General features: G+C 36.4%; 1 protein-coding gene across 11 annotated transcripts in view; it reads left to right on the top strand.

The window, feature by feature from the left end:
* The window catches only part of LOC116849333 (protein unc-79 homolog), a 736,358-nt gene that overhangs the window by 586,141 nt on the left and 136,172 nt on the right, over positions 1–14,045 (top strand). For all 11 annotated transcript variants that reach the window (XM_032826384.1, XM_032826380.1, XM_032826379.1 and 8 more), the window contains 3 exons: positions 9,356–9,612; positions 9,759–10,013; positions 12,704–12,858. In XM_032826384.1, the coding sequence (XP_032682275.1) occupies positions 9,356–9,612; positions 9,759–10,013; positions 12,704–12,858 (667 nt within the window). The remainder of the gene's footprint in view (positions 1–9,355; positions 9,613–9,758; positions 10,014–12,703; positions 12,859–14,045) is intronic.

Below are 14,045 nucleotides of genomic sequence, written 5' to 3'. Positions count from 1 at the left end.
TATATATATATATATGTGTGTGTGTGTGTGTGTGTGTGTGTGTGTGTGTCCTCTATATAAACAATGTGAATATATGAGTTTGTTAATATATGACATTGTGTATACTTCTATTATTATTATTATTATCGTCCTTATTTATTGAAATGTATTTTGATTATATATTCTGCATATTAATACTAATGACCTATTATTATGAGGAAGTATGTGTACATGTTGCTTATATTATCGGCTACGAATGGCATTACGATTATATGGGGATATTTCCATTTATTTTTCAACAAGTCCGTATATCGGACAATCATATTATTATATATGGTTGGATTCGGCATAAAATATACTTTATTTGGTAGACACAAAATTTTTAAATTACAAAAAAAATTATTGAGTGATGGGAGAATTGTTGGCAATCATTACATTTTTCAAATATCTGATTTTATTGTTGCAAACTCCTAAAACTATTTAATTTTTGTTTAAAAAGTTTTTTCTATTTCTTATACTTTTGACAAAACATGCTCCTAAAGAAAAAACCGATTTTTTCAAAGGGGTGTTTTGCCCTCTTAAAGTCCACCTGGGCGTATAAAAAAGTACATGTCTCCTCTTTTGGTTTAGATTACAACATATTTGAAGCTCATCGAAATCGGAGGTGGGATTCCACCTACGTGGGATTTTTTGTTAGCTTGAAAACTTTCAATGTCAATATGATTGTGCACAATAATAAATAAATTATTTCAACTTAGTTGAATATGATTATAACATAACATGTAAAGGTAAAATAGTAAATTGATTTCGCACACTCGAACATGTCCTAGGTACAATATAAACTTTACATGTGTGACAAATTTTAAATATAAGCACGAGAAAAAGAACAAGGCATTAATCGTACAAACCATAAGATATTCTAACATTTGAGAAAACCGACGAGTTCGTATTGTAAAGTTCGTATTGTAATTGATAATTTTATCCTTACACGTTATGTTATAATTATATTCTGCTAACAAGGGGAACACCAGGTGACTGGTCATTTTTAAAAATCGATTTCTTCAAAACTATGGTCCATTGGCTGAAACGGCCAGACACGTGTCGTTTTTTTTTCGCCCAAGAACAGCCTGTAAAAAGCGCATCAAAATCCCAGGAGCAGTCACCTGGTGTTCCTCTTGTAAATTAAAATAATTTATTTACTATTATGCACAATTACGTTGACGTTAAAAGTCTTCAAGCTAAGATGTATGAATATTGTCACTTGTATATTGCCCAACGCTTGTGCTGACGGTGAATTGTGCCGCCCCTGCCTACTTTCCGTATCTAGCCTGTGAAAGGCTAACTATTTATCTTTATAGTTCAGCAACTAAGCCTCAGATAACATTTTGCAAGAGGAAAAATAGTCTTAAAATTCGCTCAAAAATACGATATTATTAACTGAATGCGATTGTTTCCGATCATCCTGTATACCCTCCGACTCGCTGATTTCGCACATATGTTGTTCCCCATTCGGGTGACAATCGGCGGCGCGATCGTGATCCAGCGGTATAATTATTTTGTTTAGAGTTTAGCGCCTTGTTTTACAGCCCGACAGATGGTTGGTCGGGTCGTAGTGACGAGGTTTCAAACGCCTCGTTGCAAACCAAAAAGAAGCTATTTTGAATTCTCGACCATTGTCACCAATGTCCAATAACCCGCAAGATTTTATAGCGCTAACGCCAGGGCATTTTTAATAGGGTCATCGATTGTTACTTTACCAGAAAAGGATGTTACTTTTTTCTTTACTTTTCTACCTGTAAACCGCTTGAACAGATATCAACTTCTTACTCAACTCATTTAGGGATTTGGAAGCGATGATCTGGTGAATATTTATTACAATTGCAATATCAAACCAAATGGAAACGCATTTGTCCCAATCCGCACGTAAAACCGAGAGTGTTAGTACTCATTCGCGACCTCCAACTCAATGAAGACTCGGCAGAGTCAAAGAATTAATTTATAATAAAGATAATTCAGTTTGAGTAGTTATATTGCGTACACAATTTGGCGAAACTAAGAGGGCTTTATCTAAGATATGCATACTGCCCGTGGACGAATAATTATATTAGCGATAATTAACCATTTAAAATTCTAATTTGAATACGTTTGTCGTCTCTTATTTTGTTTCCTTTTATTTTATGTTGGAAGTCAATGTCTTTCAAGGGAGGATATGTTAGGGAGGATATGTTCAAGGGACAATATGTTAAGTCCTGATCAAATGGGGACGGTGGAATGAGAACAGCGTCTTCACACGGGTTTTGATAAACCCGTATTGTTTCAATGGACGGCGGATAGAGCGATTTTTCGCGTCAGCTCGTTACTTTAAGCTAAAGCTTTTCATGTTGTCATTGCAAGAAAGGAGTTTATTAAACAAGTAAAAAACGGGAGTGCTTTAAGAGAACAAATATATCCAAACGTGCCCCCTACCGTGCCCATCACACCTGCCCTCATCAACGAATACGTAAGATTGGTAGTATGTATATAAGGATCAAATATATACGACATTAATATAAAATACTATTGGCACTTAGATATAATCAAAACAAATTATTAAAAGAAAAGGCGTTTTTAGAGCCAAAACACTGGTTTATGAGTGCTATCATATAAAATAAAAATCCAATTACACAATTAAAAGTATAATTAACTTTTTCAAAATTATAAGTTTCGACCCGTTTTCAGTAAATGAGGTCCTCTTCAGTAAATAATAAACAGAAATAATACGTTAGCTAATTATATACATAAATCGAAAGCAAATAAATTGTTAACAGCAAGATTTTAAATTACAAATACTTCCGTCTTTTCCTCTCTCTTTACACGTCAGGCAATGTTATAAAACCGACATATTTTGAAAGGACGATGTGGCGTAGATAAATTGGTTGACAAATTTCTCAGATGAAAGAATGCTAAATGAGATTTTAATTCAAACCACATAACAATACTGTTAATGAACAATGTTTTAGTAACAATTATAGAGAAAGAAAAAAAAGGAACAGAAACGAAATTATAGATATTAATTTACCAGAGCTGCCGTTATGATAATGCCAAATGTTCTTAATACTGGTCGTCGCGAGATTAAACTTATTGTCGCATGATGTCTGAGTAAACAATGTCAAGTATGTTGGAGAGATTGGCTATACAGGGTGAGTCATTTTAATCTTAACAGTGGGATATCTTGAAAACGAAACAAGTGACAAAAAAATTATTCAGACAAAAATTATATGGTTTAGAGGGGGACGTAAAATGGTAACATTGCTTTGACATTAAGTAGTCGTTTGAAAGTCACGTGACGGTCATTTTCAATTTCTTAAATAGAAATCTCCATTTATATTGCATTTTTAGATTGAGCTAATCCAAATAAATATCTCTCGTATTTTGATAATTTTTTGTAAAATCAATAGTTCCCGAGATATTTTGATCAGAAGAACGAAAAATGGTATAATCGATTCCTGACTGTGTAAACCACTCTTGGAGCTATCCAGGATCAACAACATTGGACGTGGCGGTAATCTAATCCCTTCGGGAGAGTCCCCTTGCCCCATTTGGGATGTAAAAGAGGCAAGGGGACTCACGAAAATCAAGCACCCCAAATGTGAGAGGCAAGGGGACTCACGGAAATCAAGCACCCCAAACGTGAGAGGCAAGAGGACTCACGGAAATCAAGTACCCCAAAGCGACTAGATTACCGCTACGTCCACGTCGTTGATCCTGAATAGCTCCAAGAGCGGTTTACACAGTCAGGAATCGATTGTACCATTTTTTGTTCTTCTGATCCAAATATCTCGGAAACTATTGATTTTACAAAAAATCATCAAGATACGAGAGATATTCATTTGGAATAGCTCAATCTAAAAATGCAATAAAAAAATGGGGATTTCTATTTAAGAAATTGAAGATGACCGTCACATGACCTTCAAACGACTACTTAATGTCAAAGCAATGCCACCGTTTTACGTCTCCCTCTAAACTATTTTCGTCTGAACAATTTTTTTGTCACTTGTTTCATTTTCAAGATATTCCACTGTTATGATTAAAATGAATCACCTTGTATAATTATATATTATATTCGAAAAGAAATAATAGTAATAATTACAGTATCACATAAACTAAACTTCAAAAAGCTTTGAAAGAACTTCCGAGTATCTCTGACCCAGATATTCCGTGTCTATATGGTTATTTAGACCGTGTTCTTTCTGTTTTTAATATATCTTCTGTTTTTAATATATAACATTTGCGAAATTAAATGTTTAAAGTAAAACTATTCAATGTCCAAAATGCTTACATTTTCCCAGTCAATTTCCTGGTTATAATTTAACTGATGTGACTTCACTGCAGAAAGAGCCGATGAATTGTCTCTTGGTGGTCTGCGATGCTCGGAAATTCTTTTTTTAAATTCCTACATGTTTGTCCCACATATGACATTTCACAAATGAAACAGTTAATTTTGTAAACTACATTACTGTGCTGGGATCGGGTAAACAAACTTTATAGACTGTAATATCATGGTCAAATTTGTTAAAACATTTAAAGGCTAATCTTGTATTGTCAATGATAATTAATAACTTAAAACTTTCTGAAATTTCGCCCAAATAAGGTACCGTAAGAAAGGATGGTTTAACTTCCGTATCCTCATTGTTATTGTTAACAGAGAAGATCATGGAAATTTTTTGGAAAAGAATAGGAAGGCGATGTTTAATTGTCTTAATTAATAAATCTAATGGATAACCATTTTTCAGGAGGATATCAATAAATAGTTTAATATTTTTTTCCTGCTATTTTGGATGGCTTAACGTAGCGTATTAAGCTTTGCGGCATACATTTTTCTTTACACGGAAAACAGCTGAAAATTGTTACCCGGGGGTTTTCGGGGTCGCTGATTACGAATCTGAAGTCAGATTTTGAAAATTCAAAATGGCGGATCCAAGATGGCCGTCCGAAAAGCGAAAAATTACCCAAACTTGATCATACTGAGTTCTCGGGGGTTTTCGAGGTCGCTGATTACAAATCTGAAATCAGATTTTGAAAATTCAAAATAGCGGATCCAAGATGGCCGACGGAAATGTGAAAATTTACTTGATCGAGATAAAACTGGGTACTTTATGTATTCTGAATTTTGAATTTATAAGTCTGAGATCAGATTCGTAATCAGCGACCCCGAAAACCTCTGAGTACTCAGTTTCATCAAGATCGGGTAATTTTTCACTTTTAGGTAGGCCATTTTGAATCCGCCATTTTGAATTTTTGCAATCTGAGATCAAATTCGTAATGTACGATTACCTGACTGACATTACCCGCACTGTGTCAAGCGAAACTATGAGTAGAGCAGTCTAGGCTAACTTGGCGTTTTCGGTTTGGGGCAGTTTTCATCTTGGATCCGCCATTTTGAATTTTTAAAAACTGACACCGGATTCGTAATTAGCGACCCCAAAAACTCTCTAGATATCATCTTCAGATTATTTTATACTGTTAATTACTCAGAATTACATTTATTTAAAAAAAAATCGTTATTTTTAAATTAATTTATTTATAACGTTCAATTAATTAACAATAACATTTGTTTTCTTTTTTATTTCTATGAAGGGATGTTCTCTAATACATTTTATATGCTTTTTGTCATTAAAACTAATTAAATAGTGTTTCAAAAATGTAAAAAAGTGTACAGAAAAAGGTGTCACTCAGGAGTGACCCTATGCCGCAAAGGGTTAAAAGAAGTGTCCTATCAATCTGTCCATAAATGGTACTAATTTTATGGCATATAGGGTGGAATGACTGGAAATTCAGAAATCTGCCTGAGAAAATGTATTTGTGAAACCAATCAAATTCTAAAATTCCATTAGAAATCTTAATGACATTAAAGAGGTCAAGTCCTCAATGGCAATAATACTTATATAAAAATTGACCGTGATCCAATTAATAAACTGACTAATGATCTTCATGAAATTTTAGTTAGGTGGAAATAAAATTCATATATAAATGCCTCTGAGTATAAGACTTTAAATTGCACAGGCAAAGTTCTACCCCAGGCATATGGATTGCCAAAAATCCACAAACTCAACTGCCCATTACGGATAATTATTTCACCTATTAATAGTCCTCTTTACTATCTTTGCTACTCCTCTTACTGTCTTTATTTTTACATAAAATTATCATCAAAAGTATTCCACCGCCTGAAAGTAGAATTTCCATTAGCTTTAAATTTGTTTCCAAATTTTCTTTGATTAGAATTGACACTGTGACGTGGCGGCCCTGACGGCGCCTGTCACAAGAAATACGCGGTTTCGTCTATCTAATTTCGCGCATGCCTGGAGTGATTATATAGCGCTCCCGTATTTTCGAGAATAAGATTGACGGTTTTCCGCGGTCATATCAGTCATACATAGCCGTGACAATTAGCGAAAGGAATAAGGTTAATTAAGTGGGATGGTCAGTGCGTCCCCAAGTTTGTGCCCTCAGCTCACCTTGCCGACCACGAAAGGAAGAAGATGCAGGACAACGAGGGACCGAAGAAAATAAAGGATCGCATCGCTCTCGCGGAGGGTCGCCGTTTAAATGGCACACAAGTAACGACACTTTAACTCTCGTCACATAAGAATTTGTTATCCGATTTTGGCTGCTGTTGGCGACGTTTGGTTACAGTAACACTGCGAAACGCGGAAAGGAGAGGTACGAGAAGGGACCGCAACAACTGACGAAGACCGACAGTGTCAAGGCAAGTGCCGCGGAAACAATAATATCCCGGCGAGACAGGATCGAGAACAAGAGAGAGAGAGAGAGAGAGAAATAGAACGAGACAGAGAGGGAGAGACAAAAGTAAATAATACCGATAACGGAGAGACAAAAGAGAGATTAGATTCGATCCCGGTTTAGCGAACGGTTCGGAGTTTGAGATACGATCGTACCGAGTTTTTGTCTCTTTTTCGTGACGTACCGGAACGGGCACTATCAAGAGCTCCCGGAGAGCATAGTATCGACTCGCCTACCGACAAACCACTAATTATCGTCGCGACGAGGCGTTAGTGGTCAGTGGTCACGGGCGACCCGACATCAGGAATGAAAGAGACGGCCGAAGTTCACCACCTCCACAGAATAAGGAACCGGACGCAGCGCAGAGGATCGTAAGGCCCGGGGACAGTGGCGAAGAGAAGCCTGACTTTTATAAGACTTTCCACTCGTTTTGTATAGTATCGTACTAGTCCTGTATCGTTGAGATCGTCGCATGCGGAGTGGCCTCACGAATGAAAGACAGAAGTTGCGAGCGATACCGGTTATCGTATCGACGCGAGAACTTGGCATAATTTTGGAGAACAAACATTCGGATTGAGGGCGTTCCGATTTGAATAAAGAACTGTTACCGACAGACCGAAGTCGTTTTTTTCTCGATCCTAGTGATCCTCGTGGAAAACCCATCCCATCTCCGACTCAAATTCCCAAGGAGCTACCAGTCCCGTGGAGTCCCGTCGCCTTGCCGATATTGATGCAGAACATACTGTCGCGAAGATTATTGGTGAGAAGGTATGGCCTTTACCATACCTGGCGCCCAACTAATAATATCGTCCGGAATAGCGGGCAGTGGCTGGAATTTGCGGTAATTTGTAGATGCGGCGGACAGACGGTCGTCCGCCTTGGTTAGAAAGAAAATTACGTCGCAACACACACTACGAGCTCCTTTCCTTAGATGCGGTTTCTTTGTTTACCAACATTCCTACAGACTTGGCTATTTCGGGCATTAACAATCGTTAGCGATTTATAAGCGGAATACACGAAGATCCCTCGTGACGAATTTATGGTCACGGTAACTTTTGTTTGGAATTCAACGTTTTTTAAGTTGAATGATATAATTTTTAAACAAACTTTTGGCAATCCAATGGGATCATCGTTATCCCTCATTATAGCAGACATAGTTCTTTAGGACTTGGAAGTTAGAGCTCTTAATAGAATTCCTATACCAGTCTCTATACAGGGTGTCTGGTAACTGATTGAACAACCGCTATGTACAGGTAGAACAGGTCAAAATAATCATAAAAATTATACACCATTTTGAAATTTTCTCAATATTTACTCCGTAATTAATGAAAATGTATAAACGAATCAGCGTACGAGAAGCGGTAAGACAGGCTCTATGTGTGAAAGAAATAGCTTACCTCTTAGCAACGATAAATAAACAGCTGATTTCGCGGCGGAATAACAAGCGATACGTAGCATGTGGCCACGCACCAAAAAATTATTGTCCTCCGTGACAGATTCACATGACTCCCCGGATTCACGTAGCAAAAAATAATAAAGCGCAATCATTTCCTCACCACCTAGCGTTAGATAGTACGGTGCGTTTTTTTTTATAGTGGTATCCCCAGTAGGCCTAATCCACTCTCATTATTTAATGCAAAAATTACTCGAAGTGTCGTCCTCTCTGCTGTACGCAGAATTCGGCTCTTCGAACAATATTGCGTGTTGCACGGTGCACCGTTTCCAGAGTAATAGTACCGAAGGCTGTAACAACAGCTTCACGTATCTCGTTTTCTCTACTATTACGTCGATGCTTGACTAGATTTTTTATATGACCCAATACAAAAAAATCTAGTACGTTTAAGTCTGGCGACTGTGCCAGCCAAATGATTGAGTCACCACAACCCATCCACTTATCAGAATAACGGGCGTCTAATATATCCCGTACTTGTCGAGAAAAGTACGCAGGAGCTCCGTCGTGCTGAAAAATCAGCTGCGCTCGTGTGCGAAGAGGCACATCGGCGAGGAGTACCGGCAACTCCGTCTCTAAAAAGTCAGCGTATATTTTGCCATTTAAACGTGGTGGCAAAAAATACGGACCAATCTGGAAATCATCGACGAAAATGTTTAGATTTAGTGGCGAAAGAAAAGTTGTTTTTGTCCACATTATTATTTTTCTCCACATTATTATTTTTCTAACAGATTTATTATTAATCTATCATGTTTATTATACAAGATGTCTCATACTTTCCTTCGCAATTTTTGTGGAAACGTAGAACGGATTAAAATAAATATAAAAGTCCTGTACTGTTTTGCGATATTTGCAATAACAGTGGAAATTTTAATTGTGAAAGATTAAGAAAAAAGCGCACATCGATTGGTAGAAGAAGGAGCGCTCGAGCTAGTGTAGCCCAATACTAGCACGCGGCAAAGGGAAGCGCGGCGATATAAGCGCAGATAGCGACGCGTTATCCTTCCACTCGTCACGTGTCGGCATGACGTTCACAAAAATTGCAGAAAAGAGTCTGGGACCATATATACTATGCACCTGGCATCGTAGCACTACAGTACCACTGGCTTCATTTTATTCATTATATTTTTTTATTTTTACTTACAGTCAACGTCACTCATACCGGCGTTTAATGAAGTTAATTCGAGTAGATCACCAAGTCCAAGAAGATTGATCAAACAGTTGGCACTGGAATCGTCTCCGCCAACGGTTGATTCGGGAGATTTTCTTTCGAAAATAACGGATTATGATCAAAAACTTAAATCAAAGGATCAATTCCGTATTCAACGTGATAAGACGCTAAAGATTACCAATACCAACACAGATCAAGACACAATTACTGACGCAAGACGACCAGAGTCGTGGTAAATTCCCTCACTAACAAATTATTATATCTTTACAATAAATAAACATTCATTCTTTTTATTGTTGTTTAAATAATTATGATATTTTAATTTATAAATTTTAATAATTATAAATTTTAATTTATAAATTTTTTCTCGTCCAATAGGTCTGGGCCACAAGTTCAACAAAACTTAGACTTTTTCTCTCAGCAGGCGTATCACGCAGATTTTAATTTGAAGCAGAGTTTATTCCGTATTGGTGATGATTGTGTTTACGATAGGTGCTCGGAATGTGGAACGATCAAAGAAGAGTATTCTGATGAAGAACTTGGATTATGTATAATAACTCTAGGGACGTTTATCCATCGAGAACCATCTTTAGCAGCACCGTTATTGCCAGAAATACTCGGCGTGGTGACCAAGTAAATATTGACGCATTTTTAAGCTAACATATTGTTTTTAAGCTAACATATTGTTGCGTTCGCGCTTACACTTGCGATCGTGCACGGAAGAAATGGACAGTCACAATTGCAAAAGAACGAAAAGCTTTATTATTTACAGCAAAATACGACTATATAGACTTAATATCAATACAATCCAAACATGTCCGCTCGCGACAATGACTCGCTGTCAACTCTCCGTCAGCTGTTGTTTACTGCTGGTTGTCAACCGTGCCCCTTTGCTTGTCTCTCTATACCGGGACTATCGAAACCGATGCATCTCCGGTAACGCGGGCGCAATAATATATACTAACATATAATAACTAACATATACAGGGTGAGTAAAAGTCCCGGACCAGTGAAATATCTCGAAAACTAAGTATTTCCGAAAGAAATGTTTCCTACAAAAGTTGTAGAGTTTCAAATAATCTATTCACTGATCTGGTCAATCTGACTTTGGGTGGCGTCACCAAGGTTAAGTCAAGGTCAACTTTGCTTTTTTAAATAGAAATATGTATTTTTTATTACGGAATTTTATTCTACGTAAAGAAACAAACAACTTTTGTTTGAAAAATTTTTTCGTACTACCCCTATTTTTAAGATATTTACGGAAATATCTACAAAATTATTGGTTTCAATAATTTTTTACTCCAATTCTATCAAATTACCGAAAAATAGCAAAAAATAAAAATTATTTATTTTCTTTTCATAAAACTTTGAGAATTTTTTCAGAATTTTTTAATTAACTTTTTAGTATTGCGTTTTCTTGCAATTTCTTGAAGTACTAAAAAGAAGTTTTAAAAAATTCTTTAAAAATTTTCAGCTCTATAAGAAAAAAATAGATAATTTTTATCTCTTGCTATTTTTCAGTAAAGTTGAATAGAATTCGAGTAAAAAATTATTGAAACCATTAATGTTATAGATATTTCCGTAAATATATTAAAAAATAGAGGTCGTATAAAATTTTTTTGAAACAAAAGTTATTTGTTTCTTTACATAGAATAAAATTCCATAATAAAAAATATATAAGGTACAGTAAAAAGAAATCCATTATTTTTCCAATAGATGACTTTAGTAATGTGTATCTCGCGTTGTATAAGTGCAATCGGTTTACGCTAGATGGCGTTAGAAAGATAAGATTTCGTACTAAAAAAACTTCTCAGACAATTTTGTGGTCGTTTGACTCAATATTGTTTGAGCGCGCGTCAAAGATAGACACCAGCAAAGAGAAAATACGCTATATTTTACAGTTTTTCTTCGATAGAGGCGAAAACGCAAGCCAGGCGGCTGAAAATGTGAATAGTGTTTATGGTCCTGATACTGTAACAGCCAATCACGCGCAATTTCGGTTTCGTCGATTCCGTTCCGGTAATTTTTATGTCAAAGATGCACCACGCCTCTGGAAGGCCAATTGTCGAAAATGTCGACAAAATAATGGAAATCGTCGAGTCCAACCGTCATGTAAGCACTGTTTCGATTACCCAGGAGCTAAACATTGCACAAAAAACCGTTTGGAACTACTTAAATAAGGCTGGATACAAAAAGAAGCTCGACGTATAGGTGCCACACGAGTTAACGCAAAAAAACTTCATGGACCGAATTTCCATCTGCAAATTGCTGCTGAATCGCAACAAAATCGACCCATTTCTGCAGCGGATGGTGACTGGTGAGAAAAAGTGGGTCACTTACGACAACGTCAAGCGAAAACGGTCGTGGTCGAAACGCGGTGAGCCGGCGCAAACGGTGGCCAAGCCAGGATTGACGGTCAGGAAGGCTTTACTGTGTGTTTGGTGGGATTGGCAGGGAATCATCCACTATGAGCTGCTCCCCTACGGCCAAACTCTTAATTCGGACCTACTGTCAGCAATTGGAGCGTCTGAAGGAATCAATCGCCCAGAAGCGGCCAGCTTTGGCCAATAGGAGAGGAATTGTGTTCCATCAGGACAACGCCAGGCCACACACATTGATAGTGACTCGCCAGAAGCTCCGGGAGCTTGGTTGGGAGGTTCTTATGCATCCACCTTATAGTCCGGACCTAGCACCAAGTGATTACCACCTGTTCCTCTCTATGGCGAATGATTTTGCTGGTGAAAAATTTGCCTCAAGAGAAGCTTGTGAAAATCGACTGTCCCAATTTTTTGCCAATAGGGACAAGGGTTTCTATGAGAGAGGCATAATGGAATTATCTTTAAAATGGCAACAAGTTATCGAACAAAACATTACATATTTGACCTAAATCGGATCATTCTAACTATGCTAAATAAAGCCTTTAATTTCATGCAAAAATAATGGATTTCCTTTTACTACACCTTATATGTTTCTATTTAAAAAATCAAAGTTGACCTCGACTTGATCTTGGCGGCGCAACCCAATGTCAAACTACCATCTTATGTTCTCTATCGAAACATATAAGTTTTGAAAGATTTTTCCGTATCTTCCATATTTTTCGAGATTTTTGCCTGGAGAATTTAAAGTAGGACACCCTGTATAACAATAACATATATAATACACATGTATAACATAGCTAACATACATAACATAGTTAACATATATCACTCGCTTTTATGTCCAAGATTCATATATTACTTATTTTCTTTTTTCATTATTATCCTTGCAAAGAACATATAAACCAATTATCGTTAAATGATAATAAAATATTGGTATATTGACAGGATTGCGCTTAATGCCATGTATCCTTGGCAAAGTGAAACAAACATGCACTTACCAGGTGGTGCAGTCAGCGTAGCACATCAATTTCTTAGATGCGTTCTTCATCAATTGGCACCTAATGGAGTATTTATGCAAATGTTTCAGACCAATTTAAATGGTAAGAATATGATAGGATTTATTGTTGAATGTCGCTCAATAATGTTGCTCTATAATTTATTTTCTTTAAATATTTCAATTTATAATCATTTAAATTTTTTAAAGAAGAAACACGTTAAGAGGACACATCTGCATGGACAGGTCAAAACAAAGCTTAACTTCGTAATTTTTACGGAAAAACAGAAAAAGATAGAAAAGTCGTATTTATTCTATTGCAAAGATCATATTTTTCTTTATTTTAAAATTAGATTTTATTTTTTTAAATATTAAAAAATGGTGGCGCTATGTAATATTTTGTGAACTATTTTTAAAAACGGCGTAAAAATCAATTTTTTAAAATAGCATTTGTGATGACCACCATTAGTCCCACACGATACATCTAAAAGTAAAATAGAAGACTGCATAAACACAGCTTCGATTTTTTTCTTTTTGAAATATGTTATAGAGAATGAAATTCTGAGCAATTTTTTCTTAAACCACCATATATTATTTCCTATATATGGCGGTCGCATATATAATACATACAGAGTTCGCGTTTATCGTGTCGCTCTATCTTTAAAATTGACGAATCGATAAAAAATTTAAATTGACGAATGATATCATCATTGCACGAATTATCGTAGAAATGTATGTCATGGAACAACACTATACGTGTAAACTTGTCACTACCTGCCGGAATTTTTATATAGAAATTTTGAAGGTTAAAGTTATTGTTCAGCACTCTGATGTCTGGATGCATTATAAGCTCCTTCAATTCAGTATTTATTTCATATGCATTCTCAGTCGCAATTCTACGTGCATCTTCCACTATCTGATTGATGTGCTCCAGCACTAAGTCACGAGGCCAGCAAATTTGGGAGTAGAACCTGAGAACTTCAATATTTTCCTTCACTCCGCGTTTGTTTATTCCCCGCAAACCGAGTTCTTTGTCACGCAAAAATTGCACCATCGATATCTTTCTTGATTTTGTCTCCATTTTAGCCGTTCAATTTATTGCATGTGTCCCGTATCTGTTGCTGCTTGGATCTCGACTGAACTATGTACCGATGTAATACTCATGATTTTATATGTTTTAAAACGTGCAAAATATGCATATCTCCATGATCTTCATGATGGTATCTTGTTTCACATTTTTCTGCGCATCTTGCTGTCAACCACAAATCGATGCGACAGCACTAAAATGCTACA

The sequence above is a fragment of the Odontomachus brunneus genome, unplaced genomic scaffold, assembly GCF_010583005.1.
Source record: "Odontomachus brunneus isolate Ranch 3 - 2012 unplaced genomic scaffold, Obru_v1 Obru_scaffold_112, whole genome shotgun sequence".
Classification (NCBI taxonomy): Eukaryota; Metazoa; Arthropoda; class Insecta; order Hymenoptera; family Formicidae; genus Odontomachus; species Odontomachus brunneus.
This window is presented reverse-complemented; position numbering and strand designations above follow the sequence as displayed.